Genomic DNA, 22878 nt, shown 5'->3' with positions numbered 1-22878 from the left:
TAGCCAGGCAATATCCTCAGGGTTTTTGGCATGGAATTGCTGTGTTTGATGACTTCTACCAATATATGGATAGCACAGTGTAGTGGAAAGAGGGAAAGAACTCTGTATTTGTACTTGAGTATCTGGCTTTGAATCCTGGTACCCCTGGGAAAATATGTGACATTTATGGCTTTAGGCATATCAGTTTGCCCCTGGGAACTTCAGTATCCTTTTCTGTAAAATGAAGGGGTTAGACTGTAGTCTTGAGTGTCCCTTACATTGCCAGAGTTGAGATCAAGGAGGCAAGCAGCATGTTGTCATTTATTAGATTCTAGTAAAAAACCTTCAGATTTCATTATTAGATGACCCCACTATTCACTATTGCTTACTTAACAATCTTGTTGTGCTATGAAACACCAAAATAAAGCTTATATACAACTGTCACACTCTAGTGCATCTGAATTTCATAACTCTAGATTCCACTCATTTCTAGATAAGGTACCTGAGTCAAAGAAGTTAAAAAGCTTGCTCACAGAGTTTCACAGTAAATATTGAAGGTTATATGAATATGAAAACTAAGTTAAAGATATGAAGATTCTGTTAAATATATCTGAATTTCATAACTCTAGATTCCACTCATTTCTAGATAAGGTACCTGAGTCAAAGAAGTTAAAAAGCTTGCTCACAGAGTTTCACAGTAAATATTGAAGGTTATATGAATATGAAAACTAAGTTAAAGATATGAAGATTCTGTTAAATATATTCTTCTTGACTTCTAATTTCAACATTAGAATACTGCATTATACTCCAATAGAACTTGAGAGATTAATGAAGATTTTTAATTTTTTTCTTATCCTACCCCTATCACTTAGGAATATCAATATCTGTTTCAGTTTTAGGGACTTTTTATGCACATGTTTTGTGCATATGTTTCATTTACATAATGCAGTGTGCTCTTTGAAGAAAATGGAAAAGAAACCATGTTAGTGAAGAGCAAATGCTGTTTAATAATGAGAGCACATAGGGATAGGAAGGAAGAGAGAGAACTTCAGAGACTGAAGCTTACCTAAGAATTAGTGTTTTTTCTCTTGGATGATTAACCTAGATGCAATTTTGCTTTTCTTTGACATTTCCCCTATGGTTTATTCACAGGGATCCCAAAGGGAGCTACTGAATTTAACTCAACAGGATTATATGAACCGAATTGAAGAGCTCAATCAATCACTAAAGGATGCCTGGGCCTCAGACCAGAAAGTGAAAGCACTAAAAATTGTTATCCAGGTCAGGACCATGATCCTTAAAGTCTTGTTTAAAAATGATAAAAATAAAAAATTGCTGAGATGAATAAGAGGGCTGAAACATGTCCATTATCTTCTCCATGTCTATTAAGAAATCGTATTCTTATATATATATGTCTTCTTATTACAATGTTTTTTTTTTCCCCTTTAAAAAGAGAGAGAAATCAGTTAGTGAATAAACCACTCTGTGGTATAATTGAACATTCTGGGGATTCATCATCAAGATATCATCTAACAAGTTCTCTGTTTCTAAAAGTTAATGCTTCTATAATATCTAAGGAGATTCTTATTTATCCATTGCAAGATTCATTGTTAGATGAGGAAAAAAAAAGCAGGCTATAAGTAGAGGGTAGGGATGAAAATAAATAGCTTGGTAGGAGACAAATGATAACTTGTAGTGGCTAGAAAATGTTAAGAACTTCTGGCATCATTCCCTTACTCCTGCCCCCCCCCCCCACTTTTTTTCTCACAAAGTAATGCTCATATCACTAACTAATCAATTTTTCTTCTAATGTGGAATTAAAAAATTCAAAGTTAGAAGGAAATGATATGTAAGAAAGAATAAGTCACTGAGGCTTTTTTTTTTTTTTTTCCTGAGGCAATTGGGTTTAAGTAATTTGCCCAGGGTCACACAGCTAGGAACTGTTAAGTGTCTGAGGTCATATTTGAACTCAGGTCCTCCTGACTACAAGGCTGGTGCTCTATCCACTTTGCCACTAGTTGCCCTGCACTGAGACATTTCTTATTTTCTATAGAATAAGGCTTATTTCCTCAATTGTCATTTTAAAATATTTGTTTTATAAAATGGTAATGACTTTCATAAAATATTGCATTCTTCCCTGTCCCCCAAATTCACATTTATATGATAAATGTAGGTTGAATGTTCAGTAGCTTTGATTTCCTGTCCAATTTATCTTTTTTTTGTGTGTGTGAGGCTATATTGGCTTTTGTTGGATCTTTACAGCCAAAAGGTAAATATCGCAGGCAACATCAAGCAGTAAATATTGCTAACCTAACATGTGCTGGGGTGGGGATATAAAAAGAGGCAAAAGATAGTCCCTGCCTTCAGAGAGTTTACAGTCTAATGGCAGGGGGGGGGGGGGGGGGGGAGAAGAGAGGGAGGAAGGTGTATGCAAATAAATATATAGTAAGCAAGCTATATACAGGAAAACTAGGAAGTAGTTACCAGAAGGAATGTATTTATTTCAAAGGGATTGGGAAAGAAGGGACTTTATTTGGAACTTGAAAAAAGCCAGGGAGGTCAACAGTTGAAGCAGAGAAGGGAAAATGGTCTAGGTGTGGGGAATAGCTAAAGAGAATTCGTAGAGTGGAGAGATGGATTGTTTTGTTTGTGTAACAGCCAGGTCATTGTTATTGAAGAATATGTGTCAGGGAGTAAGATGGAGACTGGCAAAGTAGGGTGGGACTAGGTTATAAAGGTCTTTGAGGTCAAACAGAACAGAGCAAAAGGAGTTTATTGAGTGGGGGTGGATGACATGATCAGCTTTGTACTTTAGGAAAAAAAAAAGTGGTTTGAACTTTAGTAGTTGAATGCAATTTTGTGATATGTTCTACCTTTTTGAATGTTACTGGAAATTTGTTTCAAGTTTTGAGAGAGATAGTTTTAATTGAAAAAATCTTTTGAATAACATGCTATTCTATAAAAATAAAAATATTGATTGCTTTCTAGACGTGAATGGAGCTAGAAATGGTATTATCTTGTCAAAACAATCATTGTGATTTATACTAGTATGAGTAATTTAAGTAATGTTATTTTTATAAATATGTTAAAAAAGATTTTCAAGTTGCTATTATTTTTATTTCATAATGTCAACTTTCATTATTATTCAGTACCACAGTAATGGTAACTTTTTTTTTCTCACCTGTTTCTTTTGAGAGGAGATTTCATTAAATCTGAGTCTGAGATTCTTTGTTTTAGATATCTGAAATCTCATTAAGATGAATTTTTGGATCCTACTGTATATTTTTTGGTGTTCCTAGGACATGTGGCAAAGTACAGTTTATATTCTTTCAAAGACTTATTATTTTATTAAGTAAATATTATTGAAGGAAGATAATATCATTTCAAAGACATGTGATCGAGTTGCTTGCTGTGTAGTTTAGGTGAAGAAATATCTGAATCAGCAAGTGTTTCTCTAAAATATTTTTATTGGCAAGAACTCCCCATAGATTCAAGTTTAATCCCTATTCTAAAATTATGAATTTTTAAAGCTTTATTTCAGGGAGGTATTATTTCATTTCTCTTTTTTTCCCTCCCAACAAAAGAACAACATTGAAACTTCTATTAGCTAAACAAGTTAACTTGAGAAAGATTTACAAAACAGATTTATCAGCTCATTTATTTTAAGACATGCACTATTGAATAAAAATTTTTAGGACAGTTTGGGTAGATTTTGTGAAACTCAAAGCAAAGTGAAAATGTTATCAGTAGTGACTGTCATGTTTTCCAGAGACATTTGTGTCTCTGAAGTTTTCAGTGAATCTGTTTGTAAGTGTTCTCTTAACTGGTTTTGTGATGCAATCCTTTTTATGGCTTGTAAACTCCTTCTCAGGTTAATGATAGCCTGAGGATTATCAGGATAATACACAAAGTAAGTTATATAGAATTACCAAGTAACTCAATTATATATATATATATATATATATATATATATACAAAGTAAGTTATATAGAATTACCAAGTAACTCAAATATATATATATATATATATGTATTCTGAGGCATTTGGGATTGTGGACTTGCCAGAGTCACACAGATAGGAATTGTTAATTGTCTGAGACTGAATTTGAATTCAGGTCCTATTGACTGTAGGCTGATGCTCTATCCACTGTGCCATGTAGCTCCCCAGAATCCAATTATATTGAAATAAAAACCTCAATTGTTTTTCCTCTATCCAACTTCATGGGCTCATTGATATCTATCTATGGATCCTTTGAAAAACCCCAGTGAGTTTAGACTTCCTGGTTCACAAGGATGTCAAGCCTTTCAAAGAAGTAATAGGAAGATATTGGTGGAAAAAACCTTAAGAATTTAACAGTTGATTTCTTTGGAAGAATATAAATCAAAATTTCTTTATACCAAATCATAATGGCAGAGCTAGTGAGAATATAAGACAGAATTTTTAATGCTTCAAGCAGACTGTATCTGTAATAGGCATGTGAGAAGGGTGATTTCATACTCTTTTCTTTTTGGATTTAAGACTTTATTTTGTAGTTTTTAATGCTCTTTCTACAGGTTTCTGATAGATCAACTTGGTAATCTGCCTCAAAGGGATAATGTTTTTAGGAGAATGATTCTCAAATGTTTTAAATCTCATGATTCCCTAACTCATCACTTAACTCTGCTATTCATGGGTCATTCATACAGACATTCCGAAAAGCTCAATTCCCTTTCTCCTTCAGACACTATTGTTATCAAACAGAATTTTGATATCAATATGAAATTTATCTCTTTTTGAGACTCCCTTCCCCTTTCTCTATATGCTTTTGGAACTCCTAATTCTGACTTGGAAAATATTTGTCTAGGGCAGAGATGTCAGATTTGGGTCCAGCAAAATTCTTGAGTTCAGTCCAAACTGATTAAAATGTAATTGAGAAATGTTTCACAAAATAAATAAAAATACAACAAAATATAGATAATGTTAATTTGTGGTTTTCTCAGTCAGTACACAACCTACAAGGAACTCTATCTATTGAAATTTCCTACCATTGCTGTAGGATATCAGTATAATTTTCTTGTAAAAAGGAGTTAACATATAACTAATAGACTTGAAGGTATAGTAGCAGAATCCTTCTAGCCAGTTTTGTGGATATGTTTTAACTATATTATTCTATGTTGTATGATTATAGTTTGTTCTCTATTAGAATAAATATCTTAGATATTGAGTTTAGAGAATTCATGTGATTTTAGAAAATACCGTAGAAGGTATTTTATTGATGAGGAAATTGAGATTTATAAAAGCAAAATGTGCCTAAGGACACACTGAAATTAGTGGTAGAATTCAGGTCTCCTAATTCCCAATATAGTGTTCTTTATAATTATAAAGCACCATATTACTTGTGTTCTTCTTTATTGCCCCAGAACCTGTGAATAGTGTTTGGAGAGATCAATTGGAGCTATTTCCAAGTGGAGGGATTTTTTATTCATTCCCGGGCTTGTTTTAATTAATTTAATTAATTTCCCTACATTAAAAAAAAAGCCCAAAAAACCTTTTCTCTTTATGGCTAGCCATTGACTTTTTCTACTTTATCTCCATTCTTGTTGGAGGACACTTGGAACCCTTATTTCACTCTCTTTTTTTTTCCACTCCTTTTTTTCTCATGATGGTCAGCTCCCTCTCTAGGTTTGTTGTCCTATGGAGCTAATGCTTCATTATGCCCTAAAATTCTGGGACCTTGTCATCTCATTATAACTCTTGGTTTCTGTATCCATCCTGCAGATGAACTAACCAATTGGGTGGTGACATATTTCTATTTACATTGTCATCACTCAGCAAAGTGTTTGGCCTTTGACAAATATGTAATATTTTTTCATTCAATCATTTTGGAGTATGGATCGTACAATGTTGACATCCCTTGCCTAAATGGTTGTGTTTTTCAATATTGAAGAATTCTAAGCCAGACTCTCTATAATGAATGTTATTCTTTTTGCTTTTCTAGTGTTCTAAACTTCTTTCTGACACATCAGTAATCCAGTTCTATCCAAGCAAATTTGTTCTCATCACTGATATACTTGATACATTTGGTAAGTGCTGGCAAGATCTAGGAAAGTTGGTTTTTTTTAATCATTACAGGTGAAGTAGAAATGAATCTCATCAGAGAAATAGTTTAAATAGTCACTGGTTAGAGATAATCTGTCGATAGTTTTTTATTCTCTAAAAAGAGCATCGTTTTTAATAAAATTTTGATACTTTAGAACTCACTGCATGATTTCATTTTTAGAAGGTCTATACTATATCTTTTAAAACAATGATTGATATATACCACCTTAGAAACAACAGTAAACCTTTTCAAGTTAATTTGCTTATAAAAATCTCATTTCTACTGTCTGTTTCTTTTTGCATTTCATTCAGAGGCCTCTTTTCACAGATTACTCCCTCTTATCCTTATCCTTTATCTTTACTTTTCTGGAAACTTAACTTTTAGAGATTAGAAAGCTTAATTTGATGCCTGGCACACAATATAACATTTCATACTTCATAAGTGCCACTTGCTTAATTGTATATATAAAAGGGAAGGGATAAAATGGGGGGATGGAAGATTATGGGAAAATACTGCAGCTCAGAATGTCAGATCTGCTGTGATTACAGCCTCTCTAATAGATGAAATTATCAGCATGTACCACCATGCCTGGTCAATGACTTTTTCCTGGTTAACTTTTTCCTTATCTTAGCTGAACTGATTTTGTTTGTGCAAAATTCTCAATTTTATGAAACCAAAATTGTCTTTTATATTTGTAATATTCTTTGTTCTTTGTTTGATCATGAACTCCTACCTTAGCCATACATGGTACTGGAGTTATATGATTATAGCTGTGAAGCACTTTTAACAGTAATAAAGCTATCCTAAATAAGTAGAGAAATGTTAATTAATTGCTAATGGGTAGATGAATATAGCACAAATAACAATACTACCTACTTATTCAATCCAGTACTTACTATTTAATAGGCAGCTAGGTGGTGCAGTAAATAGAGCACAAGACTTGGAGCCAACAAGATTGGAGTTCATATTTTGCTTTAGACACTTACCTAGCTCTATGACCGGGAACAAATCACTTAACACTCTGTCTCTGTGTTCTTATCTACTGTGAAATGATGGTCATCATTTTTCTCCCCCATCATTAATTTTCTTAAAGTTTACTTTATATGGAGGGATTTCTAGATTTCAAAGAATAAGAACATCTTTGAAGTTTTTGTCTTCCAAATTTTAGCATTCCATATTACTTTTCTCAAAAAAAATGCAACCAATTCACAGTTCTAGTTGTGACTAACATGCCTGAATTTCTGAAGTCATATTAACATAGACTTTCATCATCTTTTTCAATTTGAGGCCTGGAAAATAGTATCTGAATTTTTCAGAATACAATTCTCTGAATATTAGAGCAAATAAATTCTTTTTCATATGGTTGTTGATATTTTGTGTTTTTCTTTTGAAAATGTTCATATTTGTTGACTTTTTTCGGGGGAAGATTGCTTATATTTTTAAATATTTGTGTCAATTCCCTATGGATTTTGGTTTTTAGACTTACAAAAAAAATTAATTACAAAAAGCTTTGCCCTATTTTTTTTTTTGTTTCTATTTTTAATCTATATATTGATGGGATGCTCATCAATTGGGGAATATATGGCATGTGGATGTGATAGAATACTATTTATGCTGTAAGAAATGATGAAGGGGATGGTTTCAGAAAAACCTAGGAAGACTTTTATGAATGGATGCAAAGTGAAGGAAGAGAAGTAGAGAAAGAGTTTTACAATAACCACAATAATATTATTGTAAAGATAAACAACTTTGAAAGATTTAGAAACTCTGATTAATACAATGTCCAAACACAGTTCCATAGAATTCATGAAGAATTCCCTTTCAGATTGAAGTTGGTAGACTCAGAATGCACATCAAAAACATATTCTTTTTCTTTTCTTTCTTTCTTTTTTGGCTCATCTGGAATTTGTTTTACTTGACTGTACATAGCTGTAATTAAGTTTTTTCCTTGATTCTTCAGTGGAATGGAAGAAAAGGAGATGGAAGGGGGAAAATTCAGAATTGAAAATGAAATTAAATTGAATTAAGAAATAAAATTAAAAGATTGAGAAAAAATATTTGCTGAAATAGATAAAGAACTCACATCTGAAATCTTTAAAGAACTGACATGGTATACTAGAAAGAATAATACTGTCTTTGGAGTCTAAGAACATAGTGATCTAGGCCATTTCTTTAACCTATTTAGATCTTAGTTTTCTTCCCTGTAAAATGAAGAAGCTAGGTAAGATAACCTCTAAGATTTTTCTTGCTTAGAGTCTATGGTAATTTGCTTGCCTAGGATACAAGCTGCCCAGGAGTTGAAAAGAATCAATTTACCTCACTAACTAGAATGAATGATAAGAACATTTTTTTAGAGCTTACTATGTACCAAGCCTATGTTAAATTCTAGAGATACAGATAAATAAACAAAATGTTCTTTGTTCCTAATGAGCTCACAAATCTTTTTTTTTTTTTAACTAATTTTTTATCGTTTTTTTTTTGTTTTTTTTTTACATTACCTACATTTTGCCTTCCCCCTTCCCAGAGAAACCTGCCCATGGTGCAACAATGAGAGTAACAACAAAGTTAAAGAAAAAAAGAAAAAGACAGCAAAGTAAATCAATATATTGAAAAAAATCTGAAAATGTTTGCAATGTTCTACACTCATTAACCTTTAACCTCCAAGAGGTGGGAGGAGTGTTTTCTCATATCTCTGTGACTATAAGCTTGTTCTTTATGATTTTTGCTTTTTAAAATTTTGATTGCTTTATGGTTAGTCTTTCCATTGTATTATTCTTTCCAGTGGTAGTGTAATATTATTTTTCTGGTTGTGCTTGCTTTGTTGTGTATCAGTTTACATGTCTTCCCATGTTCCTCTATTCATATTCATCATTTTTATTGTCATAGTCCATTACATTCATGATTCACAATTTGTTTGGTCTTTTTTCAGTTGATATCTTCTTTTGTTTCCAATTCCTTTCTACCATAAAAAATGTTGTTTAAAAATATCTTGGTGTATATGAGATCTTTTAAAAAATAACTAGTAATTTGATATAAAATGGATTCGAAGTTATTGAATGCTTTATTGTCTTGATTTGATTATGTTAAGTTATTGGCATTTTTATCTTTTTTGGGACTATTAAATTCCAATTTGTAAAGTGATGATTTTTTTTTTTTTTCTCTTTGTCTCTTCCTTCACTTGTGCATTTTGGTTGGGTTCAGTTACTGGAGTGACTTCTTACACAAAAACACTTCTCAGCTTTTCTGTTGATCTCCCACACCACACTCCAAATTTTAGTACTCTTGTATCTTCCTGCTTTTCCCATCTTCAAGTACAATACAGAATATCTGTTAAATAAATGAAAAGTACCAAAACTCCTTTCAACCTTGATGTTTCCTGAAAATATAGAAAAGTCCTCAATGTGAGGTTTTATTTGTTGCATGTTGTCTGGGATTGTCAAAAATTTATCTTAAATTTTAGATTCACTAGGTGGCAGCATGATATAAGAAGAAAACATTCAAGTAGATGATGAAAGTAAACTTTATTTTTGTTGTTTCTTAATTGTATAATGTCTTAATGCCATGTAATTTTCTCCTTCCCCATTCCATCCCCAATAGGTAAATTAGTGTATGAGCGAATCTTATCCATGTGTATGGACAACCGCAGTATTTTATCAGGTAATTTCATAGATGGCCTGCTATCTTTGTAATTCTATTGCTTTCATGATTGCATTAATTTGGGGGTGTATAGTGAGTCTCTTGAACATGTTTTATAGGTAAAGCATAGAGCTCTGTTATATTTCTATCTGTTTATTTGATATGTTCAGAAAACCACATCATTAACAGATTTCTGAAAAGTCTCTCTTAAAAAACCCTAGAGATTTTTAAATGGGTCAGGTTAATAGGGAAAGTAATTTGAATTTGCTTCACATAGTTTTTTGAACACTAGAGAGTTAGAACTAAATTTAGATAGATTTTATTTTATGCCAATTTATTTCGTCTCTGTTTGACATTTCTAAAATCCTTCCTGATTCCTAAGAAATTTTTTTTTGCTTTTTAATGCATTTAATGTGTAATAATTAAAATGCATATTTAAATTCTTTAAAATTTTTTATTTTAAACTCTTTGGAAGATTTATCTGTCTCAACCAGTGCCCCTAAGCTATCCATTGTTACCTATTTACTCAAATGAATCTTTGATTTTATTGAAGTGGTTATTTCCTCCAGTAATGCAGATGGAAGATCCTAGTACATCTCTGCCTATTTATCTTATCTGTGTTGTCTCCTATTGGGGAAAGGGGATCTTCCTTCATTTTTCTTGACATTTTCAAAAAATGGAGTGCATTGGTTGTCCATTGGTTATGCCTCATTATTACTGCCTAACTAGTCTTTCTTTTTTGAACATCAGGTTTTTTGATGATCTTCAATGTTGCAAAATGAATTATGATTAGGCATTTGATAGCCTAGAATTTAAGAAGTTATTTGTTTCATTTTTCCTTTGCCTTTTTTCTCTTCTTCTCACTATATAAACTATTTTTAAAAATCCTTATGTAGAGTTCTGTCCTGGACCCTCTTTTCTTCTGTCTCTATTCACTTATTGATCTATATTGTCTATATTCACTTAGTGATCTCATCAATTCTCATAGATTTATTACCATATCTATGCTGATGATTTTCAGATTCTCTCTGCTGGCCTCCAATCTTGCATCTTGAACTGCTTGTCAGATTTCTCAAACTGCATGTCTAGTAGGCATCTTAAATTCAGCATGTCCAAAATAGAAGTCATTATCTTTCCCCCTAAACTCTCCTTATCTCCCCATTTTCCTTATTACCTCTCAGTCCTACAGGCTATAACCTTGGAGTTATCTAGTACTATTTCTCACCTCACCATATCCAAAATTATTGTGAAGGATGTTGATTTCATCTTTGCAACATCTTCCAAATATCCTGCTGGTGAATCTACTGCTTTAATTATCTCCCCACTCCAATTCATCCTTCATTCAACCATGAAAGCATTTTCTAGAGCATGTAACTTCCCTATATAATAAACTCCAGTGACTTCCTATCATCTTCAGGAGGAAATACAAAATGCTGTGTTTGGCATTCTAGGCCCTTCATAAACTAGCACCCTTCTACCTTTCCAGTCTTCTTATATCTTATCTTTGACATATACTCTTCCATCCAGTGATACTTGCTCTCAGCTGTTCCATGAGTAAGATATTTCATCTCAGCTGCAGATGTTCTATTTTTTCTAACTGTCCCTTGTGTTGGAATGCTCTGCCTCCCTGTTCTGACCTCCCTGGCTTCCTTCAAGTTCCACTTGAAATCTCACCTTTTACAGGAAGCTTTTCCCAACTCTTCTTAATTTTAGTGCCTCTCCTCTTTTGATTATTTCCCACTTAACCTGTTTTTACTTTGCTTTGCACTTATTTGTTTGCACTTGGTCTCCTTAAATTTTAGGCTCCTTGAGGGCAGGGATTGTCTTTTGCCTCTTTTTGTACTCTTCTCTTACTTACCCCAGTACCTGCACATAGTAGGTACTTAATAAAGGTTTACTGAATGAGTGAATGAAGTAAGGGCAGTGTCTCTTCTTTATTTTTACATTTTGAAAGAGAACTGAATTGAGAGATGATGAGATTTTGTAGGTAAATTAAATTAGCCTGGTAGTAATGCCCCTTTTTTCCTTTATTCATCTTTCTTCTTGCTATTATTGGTTTCACTTAACTTGCAAATCCTAATACTCTTTCTTTGAAAATGTCAGCAGTCCAAAATTGAGACAGTATGTTTTAGTTAAAAGAACATTGGAGAAGTCAAGCATCTGGTTCTAAATTTGGAGGCTCAATTGCAGACAAGTCATTTTGCCTCTTGGATTCTGTTTTTCATTTGTCATTTGAGAGTCGAACTCACTTTAGCAAACATTGGTTAAGCACCTATTTGGTTCCAACATTTTATGATTTTATGCCTTCCTAGTCATTTGTGGCCCTATGAAGTTGGTAACACATATTCACATTTTGGCTTCATATTCCTGCCAATCCTGAATAGTAAATGAGTTTTTGCAGATCACTGACTGTGCAATATTGTACTTACCAGATTGTTCTCAGATCTAATTTCCAAGATTAGAATGTTTGGCAGGATATAGTGGGGAAAAGAACTCCCTGAAATAACTAGTGTCTAGCTTTTCTGATAGCATTTAAAGACATTTTTACTCTCATAATTCATTTAGTTTCTTGTATACAAGATTATTTCAAGTTCAGCTCAGTTTTCTGGCATTTTCATAGATGAATTGGTATATGTTATCTAATTGTTTTTGAAATTTTCCAGTATTCCTCTCTTCATTCCATCGAACTCTTTCTTTTAACCAAAAAAAAGTAAAAACCGCTAACAATGACCATATCAGACAAATTATGTCTCATTCTAATACCTACAAATGCCTGCTTTTCTGCTATATAGAACAGGGATTTTTAATCTGGGGTTTATGAAGTTTAAAAAAATAAACATTTTGATAACTGTCATAATATTTCATTTCCCTTGTTATGCATTTACTTTATTTAATCTATTTAAGAAAATTATTCTAAGATGTCCATAGGATTTACCTAATTGCTACAGTTGGGTGAGAGTGTCTATGACACAAATGATGTTAAGAACACCCGTTGTAGAGGATGCTCTTTTTCATCATTTGTTTTCTTGAACAAGATGGTTTATTACAGCTTTCAGATGCCTTTGAGTTTTTGTTTTAATTTATACATTAGTGTAGAGAGATATATTACTTTTCTTATTCTACTTGTTTTAGTTTGTATCAATTCATATGGATTTTCCCTTCACTTCCAGAATTCCTTGCACTCAGTGTTTGTTTTGGCATGATACTATTCCATTTGATTTAGATATTGCAATTTGCCCAGCTGTGCCCTCATCATGAATTCTCACTTTGTTCTCATTGTTTTGCTATTACATACACACATATACTTACTTACCTCCTTATTTACATACATGTGTTGTTTATACCTAAGATTTTCCTTCCTGCTTCTGACTTTTTTCTTTCTTCCTTTCGACTATATGATCAATAGGAAAATTGCTTGGTCAAAAGGTATATGAATAGTTGAATAACTCTTCCCACAAAATTCAAATTGGTTTTCAAAGTGATTGGGCCAATTTACATCACTATTACTTTTATTATCTTGGTTTCTTTCAAAGGTTATGAAGTATTACTACCTTAGTATTTTCACTTTAATTTCTTTTATTAGTGATTAGACTAATCTTTCATGTTGCCTGAAACTGATTTTTGCTGTGTTTGTATTAGCAGTATCCTCAACTGACTTGGCAGTTAGGGCAGATTTTAACTAAGATGACCTCACACCCTGTAGCATTGTTATATAATAAACCTTTAGCTATTGGGGGTGGAAATTGGCAGATGAAATGAATTACATTTTTTTCCTCCCATATTTCCACATAAGATCGGTGTCCTGATGGAAAAACAAGCATAACATCAGAATAATTAGGGCAGGAAAGGAAACATCTCTGCTCTTTGTTAGTCAAAAGTTTTTCTGGCTATAATTTAAGAAATGTGATTCTCTGTCCCTCTGGAAAAAAATTCTGATTTTATTCAAAATAATGTTTTTTCTAAAATGGTCTAGTATACTATTTTCAAGCTTAGTGTCAAACTTTATTATTGATTGACCACAGATACATACTTAGCACATATTCTTTAGACTTAATGCAATATATTTCTAGTATAATTTTCAGTATTTTCGAATTTGTTAGCCTGAGGAGTATGTAGTAGAAAGAACCTTAGAATAGGGGCAGTGAGGTGGCACAGTGGATGGAGCATCAGCCCTGAAGTCAAATCTGGCTTCAGACACTTAACACCCCTTAGCTCTGTAACCCTGACCAAGTCACTTAATCCCAACTGCCTCAGCAAAAAACAAACAAACAAATCCTAGAATAGAGGACTGGAGACTTGGGTTCCAGTCCTTGCTCTGCCACAAACTTTCTATGTTTCCTTAGGCAAAGCATTCAGCATCTTGAAGTCTCAATTTCCTTTCTATTAAGTGAGAATTGGTCTAGATCAGGGATGGGTCAAAGGCAATTTGAATATTTATAATAGAATTTGTGGGCCATACAAAATTATCAACTTAGAAACTCATATAACGAGAGATTGTATCAGTTTTTCAGATCATCATCACCTGCAATTGCCTTGGCAGAGCCAGACCAAATGATTTCTCAAGTCTTATATGGACTGAGCAAGCCTCTTTATTTCCCACTGAGGCAATTGGTGTCAAGTGACTTGCCCAGGGTCACACAGCTAGGAAGTGTAAAGTGTCTAAGGCCACATATGAATTCGGGTCTTCCTGACTTCAGGGTTAGTACTCTATCGATTGAGCCATGTAGCTGCACCGAAATAAGTACTTTTGAAGGTGATCACATCATCCTGTACATTTTTGGGGATGTCTTCATTACTTTTTGAACATGGCAAATGTTCACTTAATGTTGTATGAATGACTCCTATTAAAAGAGTATTTTATGTAGAAATATAGAATGTACATGTACATTGTAGAATGTAGAAATGTAGAAAATGTAGAGTGCAGAAAATTGCTCAATATAACATCTTTTAATTTCAGGCAGCTATGATTAGCTATTGTTCTTTGCTGTCAGTGTTCTATGAATTTTCTTAATTGATGAATATGTACCAAACTTATCACTCTAATCTTCTGTGCTAGTCAGAAATGGCAGAAAAGTCCTCTGCAAAAATTAATTTGCTGCTTTAAAAACTAATTAAATGGCTCCCTTTTGGTTCAGTTTTAGAAGTAGCTAGGTGCTGTTATGTTTTGAAAGATAATTTAAAATGAACAATTACACATTATTTTATTTGCTCTCTCACTGAGAAATCTTTCTTCAATGATTTGTGGTGATGTTACTGAGATCCCAGGTGAGTAAAATATTAATATACCCCAGTATTGGAGTTTTCTCTCTAGGTTTAATTCAAAAAGGCCTTGACATTTTTGGCTAATGTGATACTTTCAAAAGTTGAGATTTTATTTTAAGCTGTTAAACATATTATAGATTTCTTAAATACTCCAACCTCTCAGAATATATGTTTCCCAGTTTGCATTGTACAAATCATTTATTTGTAGATATAGAACACATTTGCATCATTGGAGGAAGAAGAGAGAAAAGGAAATAAGATTAGAATTCTGTATCATAGTTCTATGTTTCACGGCAAAAGTTTCACTGTTATAGAGTGTTCAGGAGCAGAGATCCCTTATCTAGGAAGAAAAATTCTTATCTAGGAAGTAAAATGTTTACTTTTATGTTACAGATCATTTTTCTCCAGAAAATGTAAATGACACGGCCAAAGAAACTTGCTTAAATTGGTTTTTCAAGATTGCTTCAATCAGGGAACTTATTCCTAGATTGTATCCTTTTTTTCCTGTCATTTTTTTTTTTTGTCTTTTAAATTAAACCTTTTTATTTTCAAAATGTATGCAAAGATAAGTTTCAACATTCACCCTTGCAAAACCTTGTATTCCAAAATTTTTTCCCTTCCTTATCCTCATCCCCTTCCCTAGACAGAAAGTAATCCAATGTATGTTAAACATGTGCATCTCTTCTGTACATATTTCTACAATTATCATGGTGAACAAGAAAAATCAGATCAAAAAGGAAAAAAATGAGAAAAATGAAATGCAAGCAAACAACAACAAAGAGTGAAAATACTATGTTGTGATTCACACTCGATCTCCACAATCCTCTTTCTGGATACAGTTGGCTCTCTCCATCAAAACTCTTTTGGAACTGGCCTGAATCACTTCATTGTTGAAAAGAGCCATGCTCATCAGAATTGATTTCCTGATCACTTTAAAGATAGATTTAAAGGTTCTTTTCTGTTAACAGAAATCATAAAATAAACATTCTGTGGAAAATTGTCCACAGTTTGTTTGAAACTAGTTGATTTGTTAGTTTGAAAAATAAGAGAACATATCAAATTTTAGAAGCTCTTTGCCTTTTAATGAAGAAATTTTTTGCTAACTGAATCTAACTGAATCTTAATTGTGTAGAGTATTACAATAGTTTTAATTATAAAATATGCACTTTCCATTTTATTTCAGAATGTAACTAGATAACATGATTTTCCATGTTTATTTAAAATTTAACTTTGCAAATTAGAAAACAATGTAATAATAGTAATTGCTAACATTTGCATAGTATTTTGAATTTGTCAAACATTTTACATTTATTATCTCATTTGATTCTCACAACAATTTTATAAAGTAAGCATTTAGTTGGGCAGCTAGGTGGGTAGAGTAAATACAAAGCTGGGCCTGGGATCAGGAAGACTGACTCATCTTCCTGAGTTCAAATCACACTTACTAGCTATGTGACCCTAAGCAAGTCACTTACCCCTGTTTGCTTCAGTTTCCTTATGTGTAAAATGAATTGGAGAAGGAAATGGCAAATCATTCCAGCATTTTTTGCCAAGAAAACTAATGGAAATCACAAAGAATCAGTCATGACTGAAAACAACTGAACAGCAACAAAAAAGCATAAAATACATAAAATGTCAGTCAAGATCATTTTATGAGTCTCTGGTTTCACTGATGTGGACATTCCTACCACCAACGAAGAGTTTCTTCTGAGAGGATTTTTTCTGTCTTTCCATAAACCCTCAAATCCTCCAATTCTGTTAAAAAGCCATCCCCTAGTGATTTGAATATCTCAAGGTAACAAAATATAAGGAACCTGGTTTTAAAAGAGTGAGCAAATCTGGGTATCACTAATTATAAGTCTGAAGTTCACACACACACACACACACACACACACACACACAAAATGTCAGTCAAATAAATTCTCTTACTTCTAGTAATTAGGAGAATAGCAACATTGTTTTAATTCATAAATAGTTTGGTTTTCTCCTCCTTTTCTACCAAGGAGGATATCTCATAAGTATTTTTTCCTTAAACATTTTGTTGTAGCTATGTGGAAGCAGCCATCCTGAACTGCAACAAGTTTTTGTCCAAAACGTAAGAATAGAGCCAGATGTGTAGAGCAGCAAAAATTCTGAATCATAGTATTTTCATATTGATGTTTGTTGAGGCTATTATGTTGGCTATAGTTATACTTTTAGTAGTGACAGTATAATGTTTAGAAACATGGCCAAATACTAAATAGATTATAAATTGAGTATAGGAACTACATTTTGTGGCTAGTATGGTATCATATATAGCCTAGGTTTCTAATAAATTTTTATGATTTTATTTGTTATTCAGCCTAACTGGGTTGAAGTTACAGTTTTTTAGGATGATATTGATGGTCAAAAAATATTTATGGTGAGTGATAACTTCCCTGGGTAGGAAATACCAGAATCATAGAATAAAATAAAGACATCATTAATTCCATTGATAACCCAGTGATAGTGTATTGTGTATGAGAGTGAAAGGCAACAACAACAACAAAAACAAAACATGAACTCAGTTTAAAGGAAGGGAATGGGAAAAAATGATACTTAAAGAGAAGAGAAATAGAGTGCCTAATAGATGGAAAGAAACTAATAAACTTGTGAAATTGAGATGAATCTTTTATATAAATAGTTTATTGAATTTATTCTAGTTAGAGAGCAGTGATAGAATTATATCAATTTATCAAACACTTATAAAAATCTATTTTGTGCAAAACACTGTCAGACTTGATCAAAGTTTGGTGATAAAAATGGGGCACAAAATGCTTAATAGAAATTAGAATATAATGATTGCAATAGAGAGGCTTGTACAAAATGTCATAAAATTTTATAGATGGAGAAGGCTATTTCATTTAGGGAAGTAATCATTCAATATTGTATGGAGGATATCCAGTTTGGGTTTTGAAGGAAATGAAGTATTTCACCAAGTATAGATAAGATGGAGTGGAGTATGTTTCCGGTTTAGGGACAAATTATAAGAATGCATAGAGGCGGAAGAATGCAAGGTAGGAGTGTGGAAAAGTGATAGTTTAGTTTGGCTGGAAAATTGAATTCTTGAATGGAATAGTTGAAAGCCTGGAAAAGTGGGTTGAAGCCAGATTATAAAGGGCTCTAAGTGCCAGGCTAACGAATTTATATTTTTTCCTTTATTCTGGGGGAAGCAGTTAAGGAACTTTAAACAACAGATGGTTAGATCTGTGCATTAGGAAGATTATTTTGGCAGCTGTATGAAGAATGGATTGGATAAGGAAGTAACTGAAGGCAAATAAATATAATAGTCTCTTCCAGAGTCTGGACTATGTTGGTGTCATTGTGAATAAAAGGAAGAAGATAGATGGGAGAAAATGTTGAGGTAGAATCAATAAGACTTGGCAATCTGTTGGATATTGGGGATTAAGAAAGAGAAGAGTCAAAACAGTCATTTTGATAGTGGCTTGGAGCTTTCTAGTTTGGGAATTTTAGTGCTGCCACAAACAGAAATATTGTTGGTGAAAATTGATTTGGACAAGTTAAGTTTGAGGTGTTATTACTGTGAACATCCTGGGAGATGAGGGCTAACTATATAGAAGTGAATCATCTTCATAAAGAGGTGATTATTGAAATCAATATGTATTTCTTCAATGCCTGCTACATTCTGAGCACTGTGCTAACAGTAGGGGTACATGATATTGCCAAAAGACAGAGTAGAGTCTCTAAATAGAGAACAGTTGAGGGCTGTGGATAGAGCATTGAGAGTTAATTTAGTGAATCAGAAGAGGAACATGAATGAAAGAAATTGAGAAGGAATAATTGGGGCAGGAAGAGAACCAAGGAAGATTTGTGTTATAGAAGCTTAAAAAGAGGAATAATCAATAGTGTCAAATGCAACCAAAAAACCAGAGGACACTGAGAAAAAAGGCCATTGAAATTTGTAATTAAAAGATCATTTATATATTTTGAGAGAAGAGTTTTACTTAAGTGGTGTAGATGAAAGCCAGATTACTAGGAGTTGGAGTGAGTTGAAGTGAAGACAAGTGAGTATAGACCAATTAAAAAAAAAAATTAGTTTAGTAGTAAAGGAGAATAGAGGGAAGACGACAATATCTTGAAAGAGATAACAGGGTTAAGGAAAAGAGGCTCCCACCCTCACCCCATCTTGACACAGGAGAAAATGTCAGTAGATGGGCATAGATTGAAGAGAGAGAGGGAATGATTGATAAAACAAAGTCTTGGAAGAGATAGGGACAGGATTAAAAATACAAGTGGAAGCTTTAGGTAGGGTATAAAGGAGAACCATCTTACCCTTAAAGACCACTAAGGAGGAAAGAAGGAGAAAAGATGTCAAGTTTTGAGATATAGAGGGAGGGAAGAAAATCTCAGAAAAGTAAAATTGTATCATCTCTTGATATAAGGGTAGAGTTGGGGGCTTGCAAAAGGAAAAAGGATTGCAATCAGCATGGAGGAGGAATGTGTACCAAGAAACAAAAATGTCTTTTAAAAGTCTTAAGGTAGGGACAGCTATGTGGTGCTGTGGATAGAGCGCCAGCCCTGAAGTCAGGAGGACCTGAGTTCAAATCTGGTCTCAGACATTTAACACTTCCTAGCTGTGTGATCCTAGGATCACAAGGCACTTAATCCCAGTTGCCTCAGCAAACAAACAAACAAAAAAGTATAAAAGTCTTAAGATATTGACCTTAATTGGTCCCCAAACAACTTCTGTTTAGCTGCTCCACTTTGTTGAAAATTTAAATAAGTCTTAGGTTTACATTTTGAAAAAATTATATTCTTAAATCTCTGTATAACATTGATTTTTTTCTTCCTTTGCTTCTAACAGAGGAATTTCAGAATGTCTTCCACGACTGACATGCATGATTAGAGGAATTGGTGACCCTTTGGTTTCAGTATATGCCAGGGCATATCTGTGCAGGGTAGGCTTTAATTTAATGAATGCTATTTAAAATGTATGTATGTATGTGATGTTTCCTTAAATGCTGGCATTGAAAGAATGACTATTTTACAGTGAGTGAATTTTCAACAGAAGAGACTCCTTAAGCCATGTTTGTTGTTTAATTTCACAATAGTCTAACTTGATTAACTAATTAGATAAGATCATAAAAATCAACTTTTTTTAGGGTTAATTTTTCTCAGTTATTTCCAAATTGAAAGGCAAAAATAGAATCCTAAAAATTATATAACCTCATTAGATTGACTTTCATCGACACAAATTACATTTCAAAAAAATCCAATAACTTTTATTTGATGTGTTCAAGAAGGGACTTAGGAACAACTTGATCATTGGCACTTGCAAAATGTGGACGCTACCTTTAGAACATTATGTGACAGGTTGCAAAATTTGTCACAGCATTGATCCTGTGCTTTACTTGTTTCAGTTTGCCCCTCAATTATAGGCTGATTGGGATTATGGGTTGATTAAGTACTTAAGTACTTGAAAACCCTTTAGTTTTTGAAGTATTGAAATAATTCAGTTTTCATTTGGAAATAAAATGTTTTTAGTTAGCCTCTTCCAGGTTTCTTATTGTTCAATGAACAATAAGTGATGGTTTATAAACATCAGTATTACTATAATAGTTCTAAAGGTCTGTGATTGCATGGTAAGGATACTTTCTCTAGTTCAATTCAATAAGCACTTATTAAGTATTAAGGCTTTATGTTGGGTGTCTTGTGTACAAAAACAAAAATGAAATAGTCTGCCCTCTGAGGAGTCTATTAATGGAGATGATAGCCCCATGTTGCTTTGGTAGATATATGGTACTTAAATCTTTTGATGATGAACTTCTTAGAATTTAGCTTGGCTGGGCCTTGGATAGTAGTCTAGCAAGTCCATGTTCCAAATCATTCTAGTATCATAGAACCTGCCCCAATTTGTATTTTGTTGCCTTTGAAAATTCAGAGTTACTGCTAAGCCAAGTAGAAGCATCATAGTAATGTTGCTATCAGCATAATTAGCTTTTAAAACAAACAATACCCTAGTGAGCATTAAAAACTACTTTGAGAACAAAGCTATAGTTTGTTATTAAATCAAATAAATTGTCTATAGGTTTTGATTCCTTCTTTCTCCAAGATACAATAGCAATGCTGGAATTCATATGGTCTCTTAACTGGTAACAAAAGAAATCAGATAATCTCAGTTGCCCTCAGAATAAATGAGATATGCACTTTACAAAGACCTTAAAAGATTTAAAAAAAATACTGATAATAGAAGATATCAAAAATACTTTAAGCCTGGACTTTTTCCCCTTCATAATATATCCATATATCTCTATACATTTAAAGCATGTGGCATATTTTTATAACCTACTTAGAAATATCATATATACACAATGTTTTCCAAGGCTGCTGAGTTTTGAATTTATTAAGAATCAAACAATCCCTTAATCGGTCAACATTTTCTTAGCACTTATTATTTGCAAAGATTGTACTAGGCTTTGTGGCAGGGTGGCAATTAATCACAATACGCTAATATATTTTAAATGATTCTTCTTGTACCTTAATGCTATTTCTTGCTTATGAATAATTAATTAGATGGGCAGAACCTTGTTCTTTCAAATTTATATTGTCTTGAAGAAAGAAATGAGGAAAGTTGGCAATGATAATGTCACATACAGACTATCTTTTAATAGTCAGTAGTGGCTGTAACTTTAAAATGTTGCTTCTCAGGAGTGAGAGGCTAGTGATGAAGGTAGATCCTGCCTTTGATACTGTAATAAATGTAGGATCCCCACATTGTGTAGATATAAAGGGTTTTTAATATTAAGAGTATAAGTGATAGCCCATTAATTAATGGAGGAATAATCTGAGACAGATGTAGAAAACCCTAGTGGGAAATGAATATGTTATCAGTGCCCTACTAGGGAAAAGTGATCCTTACCCAAAACATAGTCCACGCTGCTCATTTACTTTCCTTGGGAAGAAAAAAACAAAAAATTTGAGTGGGTAGCATGGGAAGTGGGTGTGGGGAAGGGACTGGGAAGCTGTTTATAAAAGGAAAGTATGATTAACTTTTCTTTTGAGTCGTTATCTCCTTCTCCTTTTCTTGTGCTACTTGTCCACAATTCCTTTCTTTGCTGCCGCTGGTGCCTAACAGATAATTATTCCATCCTCTCTGGTATGATTAAGTCGAATGGGAGGCAGTCAAAATACACAGTAACTTGGTGTAACATTTCTCTTTAAATCCTTTTACTCAGTACTCTTACTTTCAACATTTCACTTTTTATATACATTATTCATAGTGGTTAATTTATCTTGATTACCTTTTCTTAGGTGAGTTCAAAGTGATTTACAGCCATTGTCTCACTAAACTTACTACCATTCTATTGTTTTGCACACCTTCCCTTTCCAGAAATTCTTTTTGTCATTGCATTTTTATGATAAAAATCGAGTTTTCAAATTGCTTTGATTCCCAATTTTATTAACTACTTTTATGTGGCATAATCTCACTTTCATGTAGGTTTTTACCACTCCCATTATTTAATCCCACACCTTTCCCCATATATTTAACACACATTTATTACATACCCTATAGTTAATTAGCTTCTCTCTCCAACTACAAATGTGAAGCTATTGTTTTGAATAACTGATTCTTGTAATTATTGGATTTATACTGTAATGTGTTTCACGTTATATTTTATGTTAAACATTGTTTTTTAAAAAGTAAAAATTTACTTCTTCATTGATGATTCTGTAAGGAACTAATTTGGTTCTACTAACAGAAGGAATTAATTTATTATTTAAAGTTATCTCAAACTCCACCAGAAAACTATAGTGTTTTAGCATTGAAGTGACTCTGAATTCATAAAGCCTGTACTATTTAAGTGCAAGCTCTGGCTGATTATATCAAACAAAAAAACAAAACAAAAAAACAAACAAACAAACCAAAAAAAACTTGCATGGTA

General features: G+C 32.9%; 1 protein-coding gene across 1 annotated transcript in view; it reads left to right on the top strand.

Moving 5' to 3' along the window:
• VPS35L (VPS35 endosomal protein sorting factor like) overlaps nt 1-22878 on the top strand; it is a 129656-nt gene that overhangs the window by 18553 nt on the left and 88225 nt on the right. The window contains exons 9-14 of the mRNA XM_051972391.1: nt 1132-1260; nt 5957-6041; nt 9656-9715; nt 15350-15446; nt 17004-17051; nt 19800-19893. Coding sequence (XP_051828351.1) covers nt 1132-1260; nt 5957-6041; nt 9656-9715; nt 15350-15446; nt 17004-17051; nt 19800-19893 — 513 coding nt within the window. The remainder of the gene's footprint in view (nt 1-1131; nt 1261-5956; nt 6042-9655; nt 9716-15349; nt 15447-17003; nt 17052-19799; nt 19894-22878) is intronic.

Source organism: Antechinus flavipes, chromosome 1 (genome assembly GCF_016432865.1).
Source record: "Antechinus flavipes isolate AdamAnt ecotype Samford, QLD, Australia chromosome 1, AdamAnt_v2, whole genome shotgun sequence".
In the NCBI taxonomy this organism is placed as follows: Eukaryota; Metazoa; Chordata; class Mammalia; order Dasyuromorphia; family Dasyuridae; genus Antechinus; species Antechinus flavipes.
Note: the sequence above shows the minus strand (reverse complement) of the source record. Positions and strands in the feature narration are given on the sequence as shown.